At 34.7% G+C, this 23168-nt stretch overlaps 1 protein-coding gene across 1 annotated transcript in view; it reads right to left on the bottom strand.

The window, feature by feature from the left end:
* The window catches only part of CSMD1 (CUB and Sushi multiple domains 1), a 1065588-nt gene that overhangs the window by 99471 nt on the left and 942949 nt on the right, over positions 1–23168 (bottom strand). The window contains exons 41-46 of the mRNA XM_014251392.2: positions 21785–21994; positions 9990–10178; positions 6048–6225; positions 4064–4209; positions 2593–2673; positions 2332–2445 (exon numbers count right to left, since the gene is read on the bottom strand). Of these exons, the coding sequence (XP_014106867.1) occupies positions 2332–2445; positions 2593–2673; positions 4064–4209; positions 6048–6225; positions 9990–10178; positions 21785–21994 (918 nt within the window). The remainder of the gene's footprint in view (positions 1–2331; positions 2446–2592; positions 2674–4063; positions 4210–6047; positions 6226–9989; positions 10179–21784; positions 21995–23168) is intronic.

Raw genomic sequence — 23168 nt, 5'->3', positions numbered from 1 at the left:
TGTGTGCAGTGAGGTATTGTCATAAGAAAGGTAATTCTGCATGGCAGCATAACACTTTCTTCATATTCTAGTTTTGAGGAATACATTCCCTAATATGGCTTTTGAAGAAATCTGATCTAGGTTTTTTGGGGAAGGCCTGACCAAGCTTCTTAACTATAGTACTACTTTTGATATCCTTATCTTTGATTTTGCTTCTATTCATAAATATTAACACCTCATTAGGACAATATTATCACATTATCTCCTTAACTTGTTTTGGGCCTCTATATTACCTTATACTGAATACCCATTATCTCTTTAACTCTTTAGTATCTCAATTTTTGTGACCACTACTGGAATATTTCTTGCTGTCACAATGCCCATCGTGCTTTAATTTACACCTCTACACTTCCCTAACAGCAACTAAAAAATGAAAGAAATTTGTAGCAAGAGGATAAAGGGATAGGATGAGAGCAGCGGCTCCAAGTGTAGAAACAGAAATCACAACTGTTCAACTACTGTGAAGCATAAACCCATTCACACTGACAGCATGTTCTGTATGGGTGCCTCCGGCTCTGCATGCTAGAAAATACTTGGCAAGATAACACAGTACAAAGCATTTTGAGAAAGTCTGTCCTCAGACAGGAAGGGAAAGGAGCTGTAAGAAAACTCTGGTGTATTGTGATTACAGCTGCTCTGAAGGTCATTTATTGAGAATGATGTAGAAGTGGTCATGCAGACTGATTTTTCTTGCCTGTCAGATATGTCATCAGTCTCATATATAATATGCTAGAACTTGGCCTTCTATCATAGAAATATATTTTTTGACTACTACAACATATTGTCACAGCTCAGGGGAATGGAAAGTGTTCTTGTGTCTTTAAAAAATATGAAGCTGATCTAAACAAGGACAATACGAACAACTATAAATTATAGGTAAAATGTAGAAATACAAGAAGGCAGTTCAAAAATTAGTTTGAAATACATTATGCAAATTGCATAGCAAGTAGAAATTTTTTTTCAAGTATATGAGGATAAAATAATTTTGTATAAATGCGATACATCCTGCATCACTCCTAAGGAAAAGGAGTTGGGCAGGGTATTGAAAAGGATGGGAAGAATAATTAAAAATATTGAATATCTTCTGGTCTATAGAATCATGATACAAGTATGGTGAATAGAGAATAACTTTTAAGAGTTACTGATTATTTTTCCCCATAAGAACTGGATGACATGAAGTGAAAACAGCATGTGCCAAGTTCAAAGCAGACAGAGAAATAACTTCTCATATTAAATAAATAAATAAATAAATAGATAAATAAATAAATAATTTCTGTAACTTCTTGCACAAAAATTTGTGGATTTAAGGCATTTACATGGGTTCAAAATAGAACTGAATAATTCCAATGAAGAAACAGCCGTACAGGATTCAAAATATAAAGAACATTTCTAGCTTAAGAGTGGTTTAGCTACAGCTGGGTTGAGGCCCTAATTAACTGCATGTTTGCAATGATTTTCTGTCCTTCACTTGAAAATCATTATTGGCCAGTGCTAGATATGGAACACTGGGTATATGGTCTGGTATACAGAATTTCTGGTCAGGTGCAGAAATGTATATTTCCCCCCCTTCAGATACTTAGGTTTACAAAATGCAACATGTGTACTTTCAAATATTTATTTATGAGTAAACACTATAAAGACAGTCATTAAAAGCACAACTTTTAAGTGATCTTGCAATATTTTGTATGATTCATAAATATAAGCTAGGGTTTTATAATAAAATAGGAATTACATTCAACATTTATGTCCACAGTAATACTGGGAAGGCTGGGATAGAAATAAAACCAAGTAATTCTAGTTTCCAGAAATTAAGGAATTAAGGAAATTAAATTTATATAAAGATACAACTTGGCTGAAGAAAAGAAATCAGGTGCAACTTTTTCATGTAAGTCTGGTATAAAATGTCACCATATTTGTCAAAGCACAGAGAATAATTTCTTATTTTAATTTGAAAGCTTAATTTAAATTCATATTTTTAGTATTTTTCAAAAATAAAAATAAATCCTTGGTTTGATATGAAGCAATATAGAATATTGTAAAGTAATGTAAGAAATCAGTGTTTCAGTAATGGTGGAGTCAAATAGTTAAAATCACTTCTTATTGGTTCTAAAGAATAAAATTTCTACATTAAATTCTTAGGGCCAAATACATAAAAAATGTGAAATTCTTAGATATTAAAGAAGCAAATGGAAAATTTTCTTTTAAGCATCAACAAAATGACAGTGTCTAAAATGTGATGCTTTATGTAGGATGCACATTAATGATATACACACCATGCAAATACATATTTACCTTCACAGGATGGAGAGGATCCTTCAAACTGCAACTGTGCATTCAGTTTGCAGGTTAATATATCTTGTCCAACAAGGGTGAAACCAGGATGGCACCGGTACTTCACAAAATCTCCTGAAAAAGGTATTGAAAAAAAAGTTAAACCTCAAAAATTCCTTCAAACAGAAGCATATCAAAATCTCAGATGGAAGATGAAATAGCTTAGTTTAACTAGAATTCAACTGAAAACAGAAGAAAGGAAAATAAATACTATCTTTTTACCTATTTCAAAGTCATCATCTTCTGTAAACAAATCTGCATGTGCAACTGTGGGTGGAGGCTGGCACTTCCTGAGCTGATAAGCTGCAAATTTAAGTGAAAAAAATTAAATGCTGGTGTATTAAAGAGTATTTTACAGAGAATTAATTTCATATTAACATTTCCTAAATTACAAGAGCTGCACTGAACCTCGTGGTCTCTCGGTTACAACATTTTCCCAGATAAATGTCATTACATGACATGAGCGTGGTGAGACTGGAAACAGGCTGTCCAGAGATGTTCTGGATCTCAGGAATCATACAAGTCTAGGTCTAAACCTGGTCTGGTGGAAGATGTTCCTGTCCATGGTTGTGGGGTTGGAACTAGATATTCTTGAGGCTCCCTCTAAATTTAAAACATTCCAAGATTCTATGACTCTTTAAACAAAATCTCTTTTCTGCTTTTCAAATCTGTTTCAATAAATTGTGAGCAATCTCATAAGAAAGGAAAAATGATTTTGTTTCTAAAATGGAATAGAATGCCTACAACACTTGAAGAAGCCCTTTTGGGATTAAAAAAATTCAAAACAGAAATAAAGATTGCAATGAGAGTGCCTATATCAAATAAACTAATTTACCGTCAGAAGAAAATTCTCTGAACAACTTCATAATCCTATCCACTTTAGTTTTTGCTTCTCTGGTTAAGTGCACTGGGTGATAATGTATCATGACCTCATTTTAGGAGAAAAGTACAGACAAGAGAAACATTTCAAATTCTGCGTAACAATTTCATATGGACTTCCCCATGCAAAAAGATATCTCAGATACTCTCTGTGACAATTACTTTGGTCTTTATGAATTAATTAATTGTATATTTTTAATTTAGAGTCCAGAAGGCTAAAAAACTTCCATTTATTATACATATTTTGGGTGACAGTCCAAATTAGAACTAGAATTATACTTCAGCTTTTCACTTCTGAGTTAGATGCCTAATTTTCACCACCTTTAGTGCCGAATGTAACTTTGAACAAAGTATTTTGCTGTGTATCAGTCCTTTTGCTATTGTTCAACCCTACCATAGCATCCCAGAAACTTTTCTGACCATGAGCCCTAGGCATGGTCAGCTGGAGAATAATTTTAGTAAAGAAAGTTAAATCTTATTGAATAAATAGGCCAAAGTAATTAAAAGGGTAAGAGCTTAATATTAGATGGTAATGGGTGACTTTAAAAATAGAACACAGTTCATTAAAAGCACCAAATTAACATTCTTAGGATTTTTTTAATATTAAATTAAAAAAAAAAAAACACAAAAAACCACAAAAAACCCGAAACAAAACAAAAAAATGAAACAAAACAAAAAAACAACCAAACCAAACCAAACAAAACAGCAAATCCATGAATCCTGGTAGATCAGCAAACCACAGAGTTAAGAAATATTTTTAAAATTCACTAAATTATTGTGGTAATTACATGTTAATTATATAAAGAAAACTGACCATGAAAATTGAGGACAAAGAATCCTCCTGTTGAAAAATCACTGTGAAATTTGAGAAGGACTTGGTTGGTAGAACTGTAAGCTGTTTCCAGAGCTGTGTTTCCACTGAAAACTCCTAGCTGAGGTGAATTATGGTCAGGACCATCCCTGGAATGTAAAACATTAACAAGTCAGCTGAAAGCTAATGCTCTTTACATTCAAATTAACAGTCTCTTTTCTCTGGACAGCAGTTGAAATTTTTGTAAAAAATGGTTTTCCTAATGATTTAAAATGAGTTCCTATTTTTTTTTTTTAGTTTTAGCCACAGAGAATACTCTTTCCAACTTCAAACATGATATTTTTTTAGAGACCAGGCTAGTTTGCAATAATTTTTATATTTACATGGGCAAGAAATGTAGTGGTGGCAAGAAATTTTCAATGTGTGTTCCTGCCAAAAATTTTCATGTGCAGATCATAAGAAGAAAAAAACAAGAAAATAGAAATCTTGTAATGCTTGTCATATTTCTAGCATTTTGACCAAGGTGCTACAAGTCTTCAGCTCATGGTTAAAACACAGAGTTGTGGAAATTGCAAGTTATTCTGTTATTTAAATAAATTCCAAAAACTCAAAGGTGTGTCCTAAGGGGGAAAAAATAATGGGGAAAAAACCAGGAAAAAACTGTGTGTTTTTTGTTTCTCAACAGTAGGATAAGGCACCCAAAAAGAAACATACTCCAGTAGCATCAGGCTTCATTCCCTTCCAGTATCATAATGTGGAACATTCAGGCCTGAACAGTCAGAATGAATAAGTAAACAGAATTCCCTACTTTCATGACTGAACTATTTTTTGAGCTCTACAACGCTTACTTCTGGCTATTTTGTATATTACATGTAATAAATATAAACTGAATGAAAAAATTTTTGCAATGTGTTATTTCAGAAGGCATGAGATTATCTAGAATGTCTCTGAAAGCTGTTAGCTTTTGACCTTTCACTGTCTTTCAGTCAGATATTTAATCACCTCAGTTTTATCACTAAAAAGCCAAGCATTATATATATACAACCTGACAGACAAGATAATCTATGATGTATTTTACACTTGAGTTTACAAGTAATGCAAATACCAGAGCAACCAAATGGCTGTTCAGAAATAATGCATCACTATAAACTGAGAAAACCTCACCAATAGCTATGGGAAGAGTGCACTAGCTGGGAGATCAGGGCAGCTGACTCATACAGGATTAAGCTATATCCTGTATTCTGTGCAAACTTTCCTTTTCCTGAACTATCTGTAGCATATATGAGAAATCACTTTGCACAGTATGTGGGGTAAGGGCCAGGGTTAGACAGAGGTGATGTGCAACACCTTTGGGAATCATCTATGCCTGCTCTTGAGTGCAGTAAATCCTTATGCAAGAATTTAGAAACCTCTAAGGCCTCTTCCTTCAGCTGAGGTCACAAGTTTAATGGGTTTGTGTAGAAAGAAATGCAAATTCATAGAAGAGGAACATACAATATGAAGCTTAAAGACATGAAGGTACAAGGCCTGAAATTCTGGGTTAGAAAATATAAAAAGTATGTCTATCAGGCATATTGAAATATTAAGAAAATTTAAGAAAATCTTAATGCCTAAATTAGTTAATGTCTAAAAATGACAGAAAGTTTTGCAAAAACTAACATACGTTGCCTGTATGTTCATGGAACTCATAATTCAACATTGTGTGGATTATTACATCGCTTTGACCTTATATGGCCTCAACTTAGAGAAGAATCAAACAAGATCTGAGTTCAAGCTTCAAAATACTTTTTGGAACAGCATTCTTAAAAAGTTCAGACAATGATAAGTTTATTTTTTTTCTTTCAGATAACCTTAGAGGTTGTTTTGTGCTGTTCTGCAGAATATATGACCACCTAAAGAACAATACTAAGAAAATCTGCAGCTTGGGACAGTGAGACTTCATAAATCAATCAGAAAAAAATTACTTCTCTTTCAAAAAACTGCATACCAAACTGCAATGTAGTCATTCACAGGTTCAGTCTGAAGCAAGGTAAAGTTGATATAAATCCCATGGCCTGGAGATACAATAATTAGCCAAGTACAGTCCTTGGAATTTGGGTATTCATCTGGAAATCCTGGGGAATAAACTGTACCATTCTGAGCAGTTACATTATAGCCACACGGAGCTGAAAAGAAAACAAATTAAAATAATTAGTAGAAGAAAATAGTTTTTCATGTTACAAGTGGAATATCAAAATGCTACCAAATTCTTAAAACTCCACAAGACAAGACAACCTAAAACTTAAAGACAGCCTTTCCTTGGTTGGTTGCTTCTCAAATAAATATTGGCTTTTCTAAAAGTATGCTGATGTCTTTAGATTTCATTTCTTAAAATCCATCAAAATCTAATGTTTGCATACAATTCTTGAAACTAAGTCCACACACCATTTAAAAAGGGGCACCTTTTGTTTGTATTCAAGATTGAAAAACAAATAAGCAAGGAGGTCTTGCATGTTTCCATCCAACTGAACTCTAGCTGAATTGGAATACAATTCTGCAAAAAATAGGTTGATTGTTCTTTCACTAGTCCAAAACCATCATGCTTTATTTCTGCCAGGTTTGAGTAACTTTTAATGGTGATTCACTTGAAGGTTATATGCCAATCATCCTTATGGCAAGTAAAATGGACATAGAAACACAAATTCGTGCACACCTGCTGAATGAAGTCTGTAGCTAAATCAAAGCTATGAAAGCTTGACTTTATTCAAGGGGAGCAAATGTGTGATAATGTGCTCTTTTGAGTCTCAGTTTAGAAGAATTGACTGAATATGGGTAAAAGCATGTATCCAAGTAGACATATGGACATTAGTGCAAATTAGTGAGTCTCACCTATTAGAATGAGACCTTAATCTCATTTATGGGCACTGAGACTTGCCCTAGAACATTTCTCATTAGCTCTTACCATTAAGCTTATGTTACTATTGTCAGTGTTCCTGTGACTCTCCTTCAGACCCTCTTCACTTCTTTTTGAAGTTAACAAGTGATGGAAAAGAAAAGCAGAAAAAAATATAAAAGGAAAAAGAAAAAAACAGGAAAGGAAAAGGGAAAAAAGAAGGAGGATTGAGAAACGCAGAAGGATGTCTCAATTTCTGTCTGGTTTAAAGCTGCTATACTATTGTGGTAGAAGGTAATCTGGCCAGTTGATGAGTAGCCCTTTTTGAAGGAGTTCTTTTAATAATCTCTGCATTTACAGGACAGGCTAAGGAGGATTTAACCACTTCACTTTCTTCATCCATATCAGTACTGTATGATGCATTCAGCACATTTTCCAACTGGACTTAATCCTGTGAAATGAGTTCTAGGTTGATTCTGCTTGAGCAGGAGGTTGGAGAAGATGACCCACTGTGGTGCCTTCCAACCTGACCCAGTTTGTGATTCTGCAAACAGAATGGCACCTGCTCCTGAACCATGAATCTTTAGTGGCCAACAAATGAAACCAGCTAAGGAAAATAAAGGGTTTGTTCTGTCTGTCTGATTCCTGGTTGCATGTGGAGGCCAAGGACATCTGACCCTGTCTATCAGCTCTAGGAGTTCTGATGAAAATGTGACTGAAGTCCACTTTTTACTATATCCTAAACCCCTACATTCATGCAATGATCACTTGTCTGATCTCTAGACCAGAAATCTATTCTGTTCTCTCCACATCCACAGTACTCCATGTTTATAATTAAGACTGCTTTGACAGTTATGCTTACTATAGAGCATAGGCTTCCTAAGTCTAATATTAACTTCTAATTAATATACAGGATTTTTCTGATTAAAATTTTATATTTAAATATATCTTGAGTTTGCTATATTTTTGACAGGTTTACTAATGGTACTAATGATTCCATACATTTTTTATTTTCACTTCATTATTCTCTAATACTCCAGAAGGAATGCAGATTGATTGTATCTCAGTAATGACAGTTTAATTGCTCTTATATGATTGTTAGCCATGAAAGATCAATAAATTTTGTCAGAAAAAAAGTGTCACAGGTAACAAAACTCTAATAAAGTAATACACATGGCTGTCACTAGACTTTCTCCAAAGATCAAATTAAAAATCACAGAAAACATAAATTTAAACAGAAATAACTGGTTAGATTTCACACAAGATAAAAATAGCTTTAGTGTGAATAAACAAATCACTCTAAATTAATGATGTTTTTATGTTAAACTTTGAATGACAGGGTGAAGAAACATAGATTTTTGAAATCAGTAAGTGTATAATCAAATCTTCTAAACTATCAAATGCTAACAATAGACCACATGTTGATTTATAAATGAATGAATGCCATATTATTTGTTCTCCTACCCATTTATACCTAATTACATTGTGTTGGAAAGACAGTAAGCATTTTTAAAATTCCACCCAAAGATACCCAAACCCAGTTAGTCATTTACTGACAATTACATACATTATACTAAGACATCTATGGTAAATCACTAGGACAACTTGATTGCATAGGAGTAAAGTCTTAGTGTATCAGTATATGACATGATTCTACTATGATTATATGAGCAGAAATTAATCTAATTTTCTCCCATGTACAGATTCTTAGCCTTCAAAAGTATGTCCAATCTTCTGTAGAAAGTTTCCATTCAAACTTCTAACAAAATTGGTCACAGCTGGAAAAATGAATTAATTCTTTCACTGATTTCTCTCTCAGATCTACTGTCAAATGACAACAGAGTAACAATTTGTTTTCTTTGTAGAAAAAAAAACCTCAAAAATGTTCAATTTTTCAGTCATTTCAGCAGTACTAGGTGGAGCTTTAATGTACACAGATGAATTTTCCACAAAGCAAGTAGTGTGCTGAGAGACAGAAAACTCTTAATACTCAAAACAGAAAAGAACCTGCTGTTTAGTCAGAAATGGTACCTATAAATGTACACAGCCACACACACAATAGAGCTGCATGCATTCAGGGCTCAGCTGTATGGAGGAGATGTAGATGACTGTGGGTAGGCTTGGAAGGAAAGATTGACAGGCACAGGAACCAGGCCAAATGTACATTGTGAATTATAGAAATGTCAGTAGCAAAGGAATGCCTTCTTTGAGTTAGAAAATGAAGATAAAACCACTGAATTAAAACTATGGATGAGGGGACAGGGAAAAGTAAGAATGACCTTATCTTCACATCATTATAAATATTAATTTGCTTCTGGCATGTTATTTCAAACTGAACATATATTATTTACTCTTGTTTCTGATTCTGATTCTGAAAATACTGATTTATAGAATAAAAATCTGCTTCTTCTCCTTCATGAATTTTAGGAAATATGCTTCTCTAGGGGGTGAAGAGGAATAAGAATAGATAGAAGGCTGCATGCCCTTTGATGCTGCATCTATATCACTAAAATATAAATATGAAGTGTTGGACTTTGGCTAGGTTTCTAAAAAAATTTTAAAAACACTGACTGTTAACACTTTACATTTTTATATCAATTTTTAGTTGGTATTTTGAAACTTAACCATATATTTAACACGAAGAGAAATATTACAGATCTATTTATAGTGACCTTTTAGCATTGATAACTTTGTATTTTCTTCCAGAACATTGATAAAGTTGTCTCACTAACCTAACTGCTTTTGAATAAAGTATCTTCTTGAACTAGTCCTTCACATAGAGTTTAAGATAATTTCTGGCAGTATCACGAATTCTTATAATCAATAAAACTGACAGATATTAATAGGAATAATAAATCACTGCTGAGGAACATGATTCATGAAACATTTATGATTTATAAAAGCACATAATATTCTGCCTTGATTTGCTTACACTAAAGATTAGGATAAAGGCACTGTTATTCAGCAAAAGCTGCAATAAGTACAGGCAAACAAACAAATAAAGAAAAATCAGAAAGTACTGTGAGTTCTGAAGCAAAGGTACTACCAGAAAGTTACCTTCACATCTGGGGAAGTGATAGTTCCAATTTCTGTTGATTCCATGTTGACAAGTGAGAACAGGCTGCCCTCTCAAAACATATCCAGGATAGCATTCAAATGATACTGACTGTCCCACACTGTAATCTGAGTTGACTATATAGCCATTCAAAAATGGAGGAGGGTCGGGGCAGTTCTGTAACTCGTAAGCTGGAAGAGAACAGAAGTACTTTTTATAGCTTAATCTGCTCTCATCACTGGAAGTACACATTAGCATAAAATCTGTAATGCATTCAATAACAGGTAAACACTGGAATGCCAAGTTCCAGTAAATCAGAGATTAACACATAACAAGAGAGAAATCATCCATTTGGACCATACAAAAGTATTTTAGTAATGTACAACAAAGTCATTAACTCCTTAAAACTTTGAAATACAACTCCTTAAAACTTATGAAATACAAGATTTTCACAATCCATTGAATTTTTAATATATATTAAACCATGCCCAAAAAAACAACTGACTTAAAGAAATTAAAATAATTAATGAATGACTTTAACACAACAGAGCACCATAAAGATCTAAAAAAATTACAAATACCTATGAAGAGAAAGGTCGTTTTAGAATATCACCATGCAAAAAATTGCTTTAATGATTCACCATATTTCATGTTGGTTTCTGAGTTTTTGAGAACATCAAAACATTATACAATGAAACACATTTAATTAATAAAAATCGTGTGATAAAAATTCAGAAGGAGCTTTCATTAATAACATTTACTAATATATAAAAATAATGTAAGCAGTTACATATGAAGCAATACAAAGACTGTTATATAAAAATGTTATGCAGAATTATTTGCAAAAAACTTCACATAGACTGGATAGTAAGTAATTGCCATTTAAGAAATAAGTGTTAAAAAGATGAATGCCCTGCTCTTTTTGACCACTCAATTTCCAGTTAATGAATACTTCTGTCAGAAGAAAGTTCAAACAAGAATAATAATACCAGTGTGCTCTGTATCCATGTGTTGTTAAGTCCAAGCTCTAAAAATATGGCAAGAAAATATGATGAACATATTCTTGAACAAAGAGTTTAGTTACTTTTTTCAAAGTTAACCTTTACAATATGAACATGTTCATCCTGGAAGTATATACTTATTATTTTGAAATATATTATTTAAACAATCCATTTCAGCAAGATTAAGCTAAACATATATTTTAGATATGCTTAAGTGCCTACTTAAAGTGAAGTTTACACTTAATTGCTTCACTGAAGTACAACTACTGTCAATAAGTTTTTTAGTCATTGCTAATTACAGTCATGCTGTGCAATAAAAAGATTTACATTAAGACAGCCTCCTTCTTTTCCTTAATTCCTTCAGTGAATCCAGAATTCAGCGTTTGTAATGCTAGAAAATTGAAAAAGATGTAGAGGTACTAGAAATATTCTTAAACCCTCTAAAAATACAGATCCCCCTTCTCTCAAATAACAAAATAAATAAGAAATTAAATTCAAAACCTAATAATAAAAATTAAGTGCTACTGAAAGGAAATACAAAAAGGTTTATTTTCCCTAAATTGTGGATCATTAAATTTTGTGCTAAATCTAGTAATGCCTCATTAATTTTTAATGTTATTATTACTCCTGCTACCATTTGTGTAGTACTAATACAGATAATATCATTATTATCAACATCTTTATACAAAACAGAGTAGTAGAAAACTATTTAAGAGTACAGGATTCTGAAGTGTACTAATACTGAAATATAAAACCATATAAAAATCTCTTTAGCAAATTATATTAAAATTGATTAGAAAATTATTCCAGAAGGTCAGAAAATCTCACAGATTTTTTTTTAAAAAAAATGAAGTAATGCATTACCCAACAGTTACAACAGTGTTTTGGAACAATGACTGTAAATACTGGAATCTTTAAACTTTGATTGTAGAACCTTTTGAGGAGATGAATACCATTCTTCCTTACTGGTTAACTTGTTACAATATAGTATTCATAGATTATGTTTTGAAAGTACTTAACAGTCTCAGAATTTTTGAAGTTAGTATTAAAAATCAGTTTCAGGGAAGAAAACTCTCTCATGATCTACATGATAACACAGTTATCTTTTTTATAACCGTAGAACCACTCAGGTGAGAGAGGAAATCCTGACAGAATTGACAGAGGTGATCCATAGACTAAGTGATTGTGTGTATATCTCTCAAAAGAGATAAACAGGGAAGGTGATGGGATATTAGGGAGTATTGAAACTTGGCATGACAAAAATTATATGGAATAAGAAGAGGATATTGTCCTGGTTTCTGCTAGGGAAGAGTTAATTTCTTCTCTTTTGTTTTTTTTTATTTGTCTCATGGTCCGCCAGTGAGGTGGTACACCAAAAAAAAAAAAAGATTAAAAAAAAATGTGAGGGAGAGCAGCTGGGACATGTGACCTGAACCGACCAAAGGGATATTTCATACCATAGAACATCATGCCTGGCATATAAGACATGAGTAGTTACCCAGAAGGGTGTCTGATCTGTGTTCAGGAAGGGAGTTCTGGTATCAGTCAGCAGGTGGTGAGGAAGTTGTAGACTGCAATGATGTCTCCCCTCAGTCTCCTCCAGGCCTGAACAGACCAAGTGCCCTCAGCTATTCCTCCTACGGCTTCCTCTCAAGGCCCTTCACCATCTTTTTTGTCCTCATTTGGACTGTCTCTTATAGTTTAATATATTTCTTATATTGCAGTGACCAGAACTGCCCGCAGCACTTGAGGTGAGGCTGCCCCAGTGCAGAGCAGAGCAGGACAATTCCCTCCCTTGCCCAGCTGGCCATGCTGGGCCTGATGTCCCCAGGACAGCGCTGACACTCCTGGCTGCCAGGGCACTGCTGGCTCATATTCAACTTTCAATCAGCCAGGATCCCCAGGTCCTTTTCTGTGGCGCTGCTTTCCACAATCTCATTCCCCAGACTGTCTGTACAGCCTGGGTTGGCACATTCCAGGTGCAAAACCAAGCACTTTCCATTATTGAACTTCATATGCTTGGTGATTGCCCAATCCTCTAATTTGCTGAGGTCTTTCTGCAGGGCCTCTGTGCTTTCATGGGAGTCAACACCTCTTCCCAGTTTTCTATCATCTGCCAGCTTTCTTAGTATCCCTTCCAGTCCTGCCTCCAGGTCACCTACTAAATTGTGGGAGAGCACGTGGCCTAAGTCCTGTGAACCCCACTAGTGACAGTTCACCAGTCTGATGTCATCCCTGTCAGTCACCCTTTGTGCCCAAACCATGAGCCAGTTGCTCACTAATCATGTGATGTGTTTATCCAGCTGTGTGCTGGACATTTTGTCCAGAAAGATCCTCTAAGAAACAGTATCAAAAGCTTTGCTGAAATCCAAGATCACATGAGCTGACTTCCCTTCATCCATGAGGTGGGTTACCTTGTCATGAAAGTAAAGCAAGTTTGATAAGCAAGACTTTCCTCTAATGAAGTTGTGCTGGCTGTGACCAATAACTTCATTGTCTTTCTGGGGTTTTTCAATACCTCCCAGAATAAGCTTCTCCATAAGTTTACCAGGCACTAAAGTGAGATTATTGGGCTACAGTATGTGGGATCCTCATTCTTGCCCTTCTTGAAAACCAGGACAATGTCCACCAGCTTTGAGTCAGCTGGGACCTTTCCAGACTCCCAAGACTGCTTAAAAATCAAGAGAGGTTTCGCAATTACATCAGCCAGCTCTTTGAGGACTCTTAAATTAATTCTATCAGGCCCTATAGATTTGTAGACAGCCTCTTCATTGAGAAGCTCCTTGTACTTTTTATTGAGAAATGCATATGCTTTTTGCCTGTTGTAAATAAGGCAAACAAAACACATACAGAAATTTTGTGGGTTTGGTCTGGTATTTGTTTTAGTAAGAGGAGAACCTCTGTCTAAAGCAGATCACCATAAATTTGAAGGTCAGACAGTTGGGGATGGAAGCACTTGCATATGAGCAGAGTGTAACTGTTTTGCTATCTGTTATTTTAGAAAATAATGTATAAAATTTAACATACTCTGCTTGTCTTTTCTGGTATAAATCCTATAGATGACTCATAAATTATTGGTCAGGTGATCCATGTGACTATGATACTATGATTTATAAGCCACTCAGAAAATATTTTATAGTTTTAGTATAACCATAATTTATATTCTTCTTTGTTCTTTTGATATATGCAATAACACCTGATTTAACAGAGCAGTAGTCATGACTAACAAATTCTGCCAACAAATCCTGATATCACAACTTGCAATAGAGAGCTCTTTTTATGGGTGTCATGCCCAAAGACTTATTTGCTACTGAGCTCTACAAACAGATTCCATTTCACTGCAGACAAAAACTCTAGTGAGAGCCTGAAATAAAATGTAAAGGAAAAAAAAATATTTAATTCCAATATTGGCAACAGTCAAATACTTGCATTTTAAAATTATCTCATAAAGCCATTTGGCATGTATTTGTGCAGTAGATTTTTCTACTGATAAGAAAAGATTGTAAATTGTAACAGAAATGTTGAGGAAATTATTCTCTGCTACCTTGTTGGTATGGTTCAAATGTACTTTCCATCTTACTTACTAGGATATACTTACTTACACTAGGATGACTTATTGGTTTTTCAAGTGTCACATATTTCTGTAACACTTAAACATGGAAATAATTGCTTTACAAAAAAATGGTATTAGCAGATAATTGAGCATGCAATCACTCAAATGCTAGGAAAGCTCACAAATAGCTCACTTAAAATTTTCATTTAGGCTTCTTGTACATTCCTCCAGTATCATGGTGTGTATAACTACTGACTCAATAAAAAATCCACTTCTCAGACTAGACACCATGAGTTTTTTTGAAAAGGCCTTTTAAAGTTGATCTAGTTCCAACTTCCCTGCCATGGGTATCAATATATTTCAGTAGATCAGACTGCTAGAAGTGTCATCTAACCTCACTTTGGAGTGAGCTGATAAGCAGGTTACATCTCTGCAGGTGGGGAGACTTAATCAATGCAACTACAATCAGCCTAGACCAGAAAAAAACAGTGGGAGCAGAAGGTGGAGCCTGCACTGACTCCATTCCGTAATCCGGGAGAAATCCAGTCCGTGTTTTCCCTCCAACCGAGTGACTCCATTTCCATGTTGAAATGGATGGTGAGGGTGGGAGAAGGTCTGGGATGCTCTTTTCCCTCTGTTTTAAGTCGTTGGCTTTGCTGGTTCAGAGGTATGAATTAAAGCACTACATGAAAAATCTTGAAGGGATTACTCTGGGGCATGTAGATGCAGTCCAGAGTGACATTTGCTTAAAGCAACTTTAGAGGAAGGCAGGGGTTTTTCTTCTTGCTGGTCCTTTCCAGCTCATCCTGGAAAATCACCACAGTTTCACAATTCTCAGCTGCCACATTCAGTGCCAAATGAAATTCCGTGCCTAATGTTGGGTGAGGTGTTTCTTTTAGCAGCCGGTGATATACATGTTATACAGGCCATTCCCCAGGGGAATTCATAGCCTGCAAATGTGCAAAAAATCCAGTGGCCTATTTTCTTTAGATGTTACTTTACTTTTTTCCTTAAGGGATTGGGAATTCACAAATTTTCTTGTTTCAGTGTCTTACCACCCTCATCTTATGTTCCGTATATCCAATCTAAGTCTACCATCTTTTGATTTAAAACTGCTGACCCTTCTCACTTAAGGGCCACAATAAGGACTTCCTGAAACTTCTCATTTAGGCTGAACCCCAACTCTTTCATCCTCTCTTCACAGAAGAGGTGCTCCAGCCTGCTGTTTACTTTCTAGTCTTCCTCCGGACCCACTTTAACAGGGCTATGCCTGGTTTGTGCTTGAAGCACCAGAGCTGAATGCAGCTCTCCAGGTGGGGTCTCAAGAGAGTGAAGCAAAGGGAGAGAATCGCCCCCCTTGATCTGCTGGCAATGCCTCTTTTTACGGAAGCCCAGGATGCAGATTGCAGCCTGGGATAGGACTGGCAATCTGGAACCTCAGTTTATTGTTGTAGGCACCAAAGAACATAATCTTTTTAGATATCATGACTGAGTCATGACATCACAAGACATCACTTAATGATTTAGAAAACAATTTGCTACAAGGCCCTCAAAAAATTCTGTTTCATTTCCTTTAGCATTCCTACCCTAGGACATAATGTGGAACCATTTTAGAAATACATTAACTTTTCAACAATGCCCTTTTCATTCTGTGATTCCTGAGACTCGGAAGCTCCATCATAATCATCTTTTTTTCCAGATAAAGGCCATCAGATTTAACATGTTTAAATCATGTTTTTTATGTACATGACTGTTTATGGAGTGTTTATGTTTCTTCTTATGGAAGAAAGGGAGGGAAATTAGAAATTTCCCTGTATTTTCTGTGTATTTTCTGGAACATATTGCTCAAACTCTCAAATATATGAGAGAAAAATTCTTACTTCATATTTAGCTTTGTCTTATATTGAAATTTAGAGCAGACTGAAAATAGTGTTATAGTTCCAATAATAGGAACTAGGACTTCCACAGCAAAAATTATACAAATCAAACATTTATTCTGCTTCCTTAAAGAAGCTCTAATGAGAGAGATATGTGGGGAAAAGATGTTCCAGAAATATTAGCAGCTGAGGAAACAATAATATGTACAGGCATTAAAACCCACAAATACGTCTTATAACCCATTAGACTAACTGTGTTCTTTGTACACTAAATTCTGTTATGAATCTCTCAAAGGCCTTAAAAGCATTTTTTCTGAGCTGGCATAATGGCTTGCCAATCAAACTTCTGTGACTGTTCTTCTCAGACATAGTGTCCAGAGACTGTTTTTATCTCAGATATCGAGATTTGACATATATGGGGGTCTCAGAACCTCAAGATCACCAGTCAAATGAGGTATAGAAATGTTCTTCTATGTATTTGTGGTTGTTTCCTCTCCTTGCTATTTTACATAGGTGACAAAACTATAATCCTCATTACAAGAGACAGTCTTTCTCAATGCTTCTCTTTTTCAACTAAACAGTACAAAAGTTATTTCAACAGTAGAAAAAATGTAATTAAACTTAAATGTTGCTCTTTAAAAAGTCTGGCACTTTTAAAATCGTTTCATTATCTTGGAAAAAAAAAATAAAATTCTAACTTCTTCCAGTAGTTCAACAGGCAATCACTGTGAACTTCCTTCATGCTACAAGTGAAACAAAAGGTTCCACAACACACAGAAATTCAGCAATCCGTCTTTAACATAATGGAATACCCACCATTCCCTGTGCATTGCAATTGCAAAGCTGAAGGGAAAAGAGAAAATGAAAATATCAGAGCACGAAACAATAAGGATATGATCAGCAATGGTACTGAGAGCTGTAATTCCCCCAGGGTTCTGCTAAGGAGACAAAGCTTTTTAATGCATTCAGAAATACACAGTATTTAGGTTATATTTTCAAATCCTGTGCTGTGAGAATTAAGGCCCAGCACTAGATCTCTGCAAGTATGGGTAGAAAATATTTTACAGTTCTCAGTGTGCATTCACTTTTCTTCTTCCTAAAAATAATATACAATCCCAAGCTATATTAAGATTCAATCTCATAACCATTTTCCAGCCTTCAGAAAATCAGTAGAAAAATTGAAAAATAGCATTATTAGTTTCATAATTCACTCTACAATGTTCATATTCTTTGCTTTCCCTTGAGATGAGAGGTTATCAAAGAACCTTATCCTTCATAAAATCCCAAGATCTCTAGAAAAATCCATATTTTTTATAGCATGCAAGCATGATTGAATAAGCATAGCCATCACCCACCTTTCTTTATTTTTAGATTGGTACCTACAAAAAAGGTATTTACCTGGAAAAAAGTCTGCTACCTTAGTGCCCTTATGTATTGTATTCTGGTTGGCAGAAAAGGCAATTATTTTCACTTAAAAAAATCAGTCCTTGCATTGGACTGAGTTTAGTACCATACAGTAAAAACTCTGAATTTAATCTTAAATCCCTTTAAATGTAATTTAAATGTAACAGATCAAATTAGAATTAAGCTATGCAATTTTGTGGGCACTCCTAATATGTAACACATTCACTAAGACAACTAGGATGGGTTTGGCAAATGTGACTGTAACTACATACTTTTTGCCTACTCTTCTTTTTTTTTTTAAAGGTAAATTAAATTAATTTCACTACTAGAAAAGTAATGCTTATTTTATTTATAATTTTTTTCCCCCCAATTATAGTATTTTAGGACATCCTAAAATGAGATCAATTAGATGAACTCTGAAGAACACCCATGTGGTTAAATGTATAAAGATGTCAGGATCTCAGCATCATTTGCTTTGCTTTGCACATTCATTTCTAGAAATGACAAAAGTGGACAACTTAACTGTGTCAGCATCAACTGGACTAAAAATAAATTCTTAGCTTTCCATAGTATTTTCCACAGTATCCCTTTTGCCCATAAGAAGATTTTGAATGTGACATTCATACTAAACTCTCATATTTAATCTCCCTCTCACATTTATATCCCATGAATAGCAGTTAGGGAAGACATTGCATATTAAATTGAGTTGTGACAAAGAGTATTCTAACTGGATAGGAAACAAGTCAAACTGAATTGATATCTGTGGAGTAATGTTGCATCTTTCTTCTAAACAAGGGCTTTATTTCCGAACAGCGAAATTTTACTGAAATTTGGACAATGGTTACAAAACTGTGTAAAGAAAGGTATACCCAAAAGGGTGACAGCCAGACAACAAAATGATGCTAAATTCCATCATCCAAACAAATCAGGCTAAGACTTGTATGCCATTTGATCTACTGAAAGGAAAACTTCTAATTGGGAAGAAGGAAGGAAAAAGTAACATTGGAGAAATGAAGAATTATTTTTTAAGTTGAGTTTCAGCAATTGCATATAGTCTAAGAGAAGAGAGAGTAAATGAGAAATAGAATATTAAAAAAGAGCCTGAAAATCCAGAGATAATCCATCAGAAAAGATATCTAAGTATTAAGGACAAGAGATGTGGAATAGGAAAAGTCACCTTTCAAAACCAACATATACTTTGTATGATAAATACCTTTTAGAATAATTCATTTTTTCCAGCACTTGATTTTTTTATTGAAGTGGATTATGTTGTGAGGTTTTCTTAAAATGTTTTAAACCCATACATTTTTTAACATACAGACATATATGCACACACATCCACACACCCACATCCACACCAAAATACTACCTATAGTCTCTATAGGTAAGGAGTAACATAAAAATGAACTGCATGAGTTGTCTTAACAGAAGTTGCTTTGATTCTTACTCATGGGAAGCATAAAAGTGGATGAATGTATATGCATTTGATAGTGCAAATATACCCATAACTACACATTTTGTGAAAAGAGATAAATACCAGTTATAACTTTTAGTTGAAATTAGAATGACCCAAATGTCAGTTAATTTAACTGTATTTCTTTCTTGGTTCTGATATTTTTTTTTGTTCTACTATTATAATTATTAGACTAATAACTTAGCTATGAAAAATCTTATCAAATTATCACTGTTGAGAATTTAATATTTTTCTGGATTTTTTTTCTATAAGTACTTGGAAAGTACTACTACAAGTTTCTGAATTTCAATGAATACTACTTTTTTGACATTTCATTTTGAGAATACTACTAACACAATCTTCATCACTTGAAAAGTATTTTAAGTCCCATGTAATGCAAAAATGTAATATTTCATAATACCTTGCTCTGGTTTTAAGTTAATTGCTTTTCCTATGTTTACATAATAGGATAAAAATTTACACAGCCATTGAGTCATGATCATACGTTTGTTGACAGTTAACAAGTTGCAAGTGGGAGAAGTAGAAAGCATGCAACTTATCTAAAAAGCAACTGATTTTCAGAAGAGATTATTAGAATGAACAGAAAAATTGCAGTTCCTATTGTATCATGCCCTCTTCATCACATTCCCATTGACTTCAGAGCAGACCAAATAATCCTAGTGGACTTAGTAAGAAAGGGAAGAATAGAAGAAAAGAGTAATAAAACTATGCATTTGTTGACTAAGCTATGGGACTGCCTCTAGAAGAACATGTTATACAGTCTACAAACAAAGTATGATTTAACTACTAGTTTCAGGGTAGAAAATGCTGTTAGTGAGGAAGAGCTTGTTACGGCAAGGAAAAACACACTAAATAGAACCAGAACAAAGATTACTGGAGAATATATAGAAAATATATCACATGGCTTTGTATTTGACTTGTAATTTCTGTAACTTGACAATCACAATTATTTTTGACTGGTCAGAAGGAAACTAACATTAGGTGGGTGTGATACGAGCATATTGTAAGACTATGTAACAGAACAAAATTCTACAGATGACAGGGAGTCATGATTTCTTTGTGGGCATGCTTTATGAGCATCAGACTAATTCAGGTGTTCAGAAACTTCCTTGCTGTCCATTGACTCCATAGATATGATCTAACTATAAATGTATATATGTGTATGTATGCAAATAAATGATATACTGGGCCTGGAAATTTTGGAGTTTGCTGTCTTCATAGAAGCTCCATATGTTGTGTCTTTAGTTTGTGGCCAAAAGAATACTGATAACACATGAATGTTTTGTCTTTTGCTGAACAACATGAAAACCATCTCTGTTTCCCACTCTGCTCTGCCAGTAAATAAATTTGGAATATACAATAGGTTGAGTGAGGACAAAACCAGGCAGATGACCTGAATTAACTAGAGATCATCCATACCACATGGAATCATATTCAACAACAAAAGGCAAAAGAAGGGGACTAGAGACATTAGCCATCTTTGGCTGGGCATCAGCCTGCCTGTGGGAGGTGGCAAGTGGTTGTCTTTGCATCATTCTGTTTTCTTCCTTCTCTCTTCTTTGCCTTATGCTTCCTTCACCTGTTAAACAATGTTTTTTATCTTTGCCACCAAGCTTTCTCTGAGTATTCCTTTCGTCTTTCCCCATCCCACTGGGGTGGGTAGGAAGTGAGCAAGTAGTTGTGTGGTGTTTAACAGCCCACTGGTGTTAACCCCCAACATATGATTAAGTTGCTCAAATTAAGATTCTAGAAATAGGTGGCATGAAATCCCTCACAGATATCTGAAAATTAAACCAGCCATTCAATTTTGTTCAACTGTTCAGAACCTGTAATGGTGCTCAACTGTTGACAATAAGACTATTTTAACAGTTTAGAAATATGCACAAACTAATGATGTTTTATTGTCACTAATGGTAAATCAAACAAGCAAAGAAACAATGAAGATGAAGAAAAAAGCCAACAGTAAAGGACCACAAAAAGTTCACGTTTTCAAATACTGATTATATGTGATTGAAAATGAATATTGAGTGTATTATCCGGTGTTTTTTCATTTCCTGGTGATTTTCACAGGAGTCTAGACTGCAAATACATAACATGGGAAATGATAAAACTTTTCACCTAAATATTTAAAATAATTTTTGCCATTACATTAATCATAAAAAGATTATATAGCTGAGAAAACAAGACAGTGAAAGTTAGTAGGATGAATTGATAACAGAACAGATGAATGGAATGGAAAGGGTTATCAGCTATGTGACCTTTGGCAAATGACATCACCTTCTTCTCAGGCTTTTACATCAGTATAACAAAGATTCCAACTCAAAAAAATTTCAATTTTAAAAATTCCAACCTATTTATTAAACAATCTTCAGATTTTAAAATGCTATATAATATATACCAGGCTTATCTTCTAAAATAATAATAAAAGCAATTAAAATTTTATTTTTCCTTTCTAGCCATAAAGATCATTGTGCTAGTTCATACTTACCTTGGTATGTCAACTTAAATCCTTGCCTGTTTTCTGAGTGGTCACTATAAAAATGGACAAGTGTTTCATGAGTAGTACTTAGCAAGGGTGATGGGAGTTCCATTCCACTAAACTGGCCAATCATAGAACTGGTGTGGTGAGGCCCATTCTGAATTTCAAGGAAATCATGATTTGCTTCAGTGGAGAAATTCAGAAACTGAATGTGTGCACCTGTACCATTGAGAAAGGAAGAAAAATTTTATAACTCACATTGCTTAATAGTAAAGCATGTAAATAAAAATAAAAGTATAATAGTTGTTACAGGCTCTATATTTATACTTTAGTTGCCATTCAAAGTGGGATGCCGAAGTTAAAAAAATAGCTGCTGAGTATTACAAGTGTTGGAGTTTCTTTTTTTTTCTGGTTACTAATAAATATCATAACCACACATAAAGGGACAAATGAAAGCAAGCCATAAAGCCACAAAGTCAACACCAGGGATTTTTCATATTCCTGAACCAGTAAACAGAAAGACTCAAGGGAGGGACAAACCACAAATCCTGCTGTGCCATGGCATGGTGGGGACTCTTCCACTCCAAGTGCATCCCTATAGCTGGGCCAAGGCCTCCCACAAAGGCTCAGGATCAGCTAGGCACCCAGGGAGGTTACTAACAGAACGATCTTTCTGAGGCAGAAGATTACTTACCTACTTCCAGCTATCTACTCTACCTCATTTTTCCTGCCCCACATCATCTATATTTGTCTCCTTTTCCCTATATCTTAGGTCAATGTGTCTTTGAAGCCATTTTATCCTGTACGCAGCCCTGTAAGACGCACTGAACTCCAGACTGGTGACAGGGACTTCAGAAAATTTACCACAAACCCTGTCCAGGAATCAGGTGCTTGAACAAGGCTTTTCAGCATTCAAAACATGCTGAACAGTTGGAAGTATAACATAATCTCATGAGAAGAACTGTTTTGAAGTTCTGGCACTATTTCCTGTGGACTAAGGACCTGAAATCCAGTCTTAAGCTAGGCAGATGTATCATATCAAAAGAGAAATGAGGGATGAATCCCTGGTTTGGAAGCCTAGTACCTTACAACTGCACTTTTTGGGCCTAACGTTGCTCTGGTAGACTGTGAAGAACCAGCTGTAATAGAATAAAACAGAATTACAGAATGACCCAACAAAGCAGTGTGAAATAATCAATGCCTTAACTCTGCTTGACATGCTTACTTAGCAGTAGAGACATATTCTTCATTCCAGGAGAGAACACTATAGATTAATTACCAGGGTAGTAGACTACCAGGGTAATTCACTCGGTCTTGTTTATAGCTGATTTCTTCACCTCTGTGGTTTAAGATTAAATCAATGATATAAAAAAGATTTTTCTTCTTTTCTATG

This window comes from Pseudopodoces humilis, chromosome 3 (assembly GCF_049639895.1).
Source record: "Pseudopodoces humilis isolate 2021_Gansu_Grassland_sample_001 chromosome 3, ASM4963989v1, whole genome shotgun sequence".
Taxonomy (NCBI): Eukaryota; Metazoa; Chordata; class Aves; order Passeriformes; family Paridae; genus Pseudopodoces; species Pseudopodoces humilis.
This window is presented reverse-complemented; position numbering and strand designations above follow the sequence as displayed.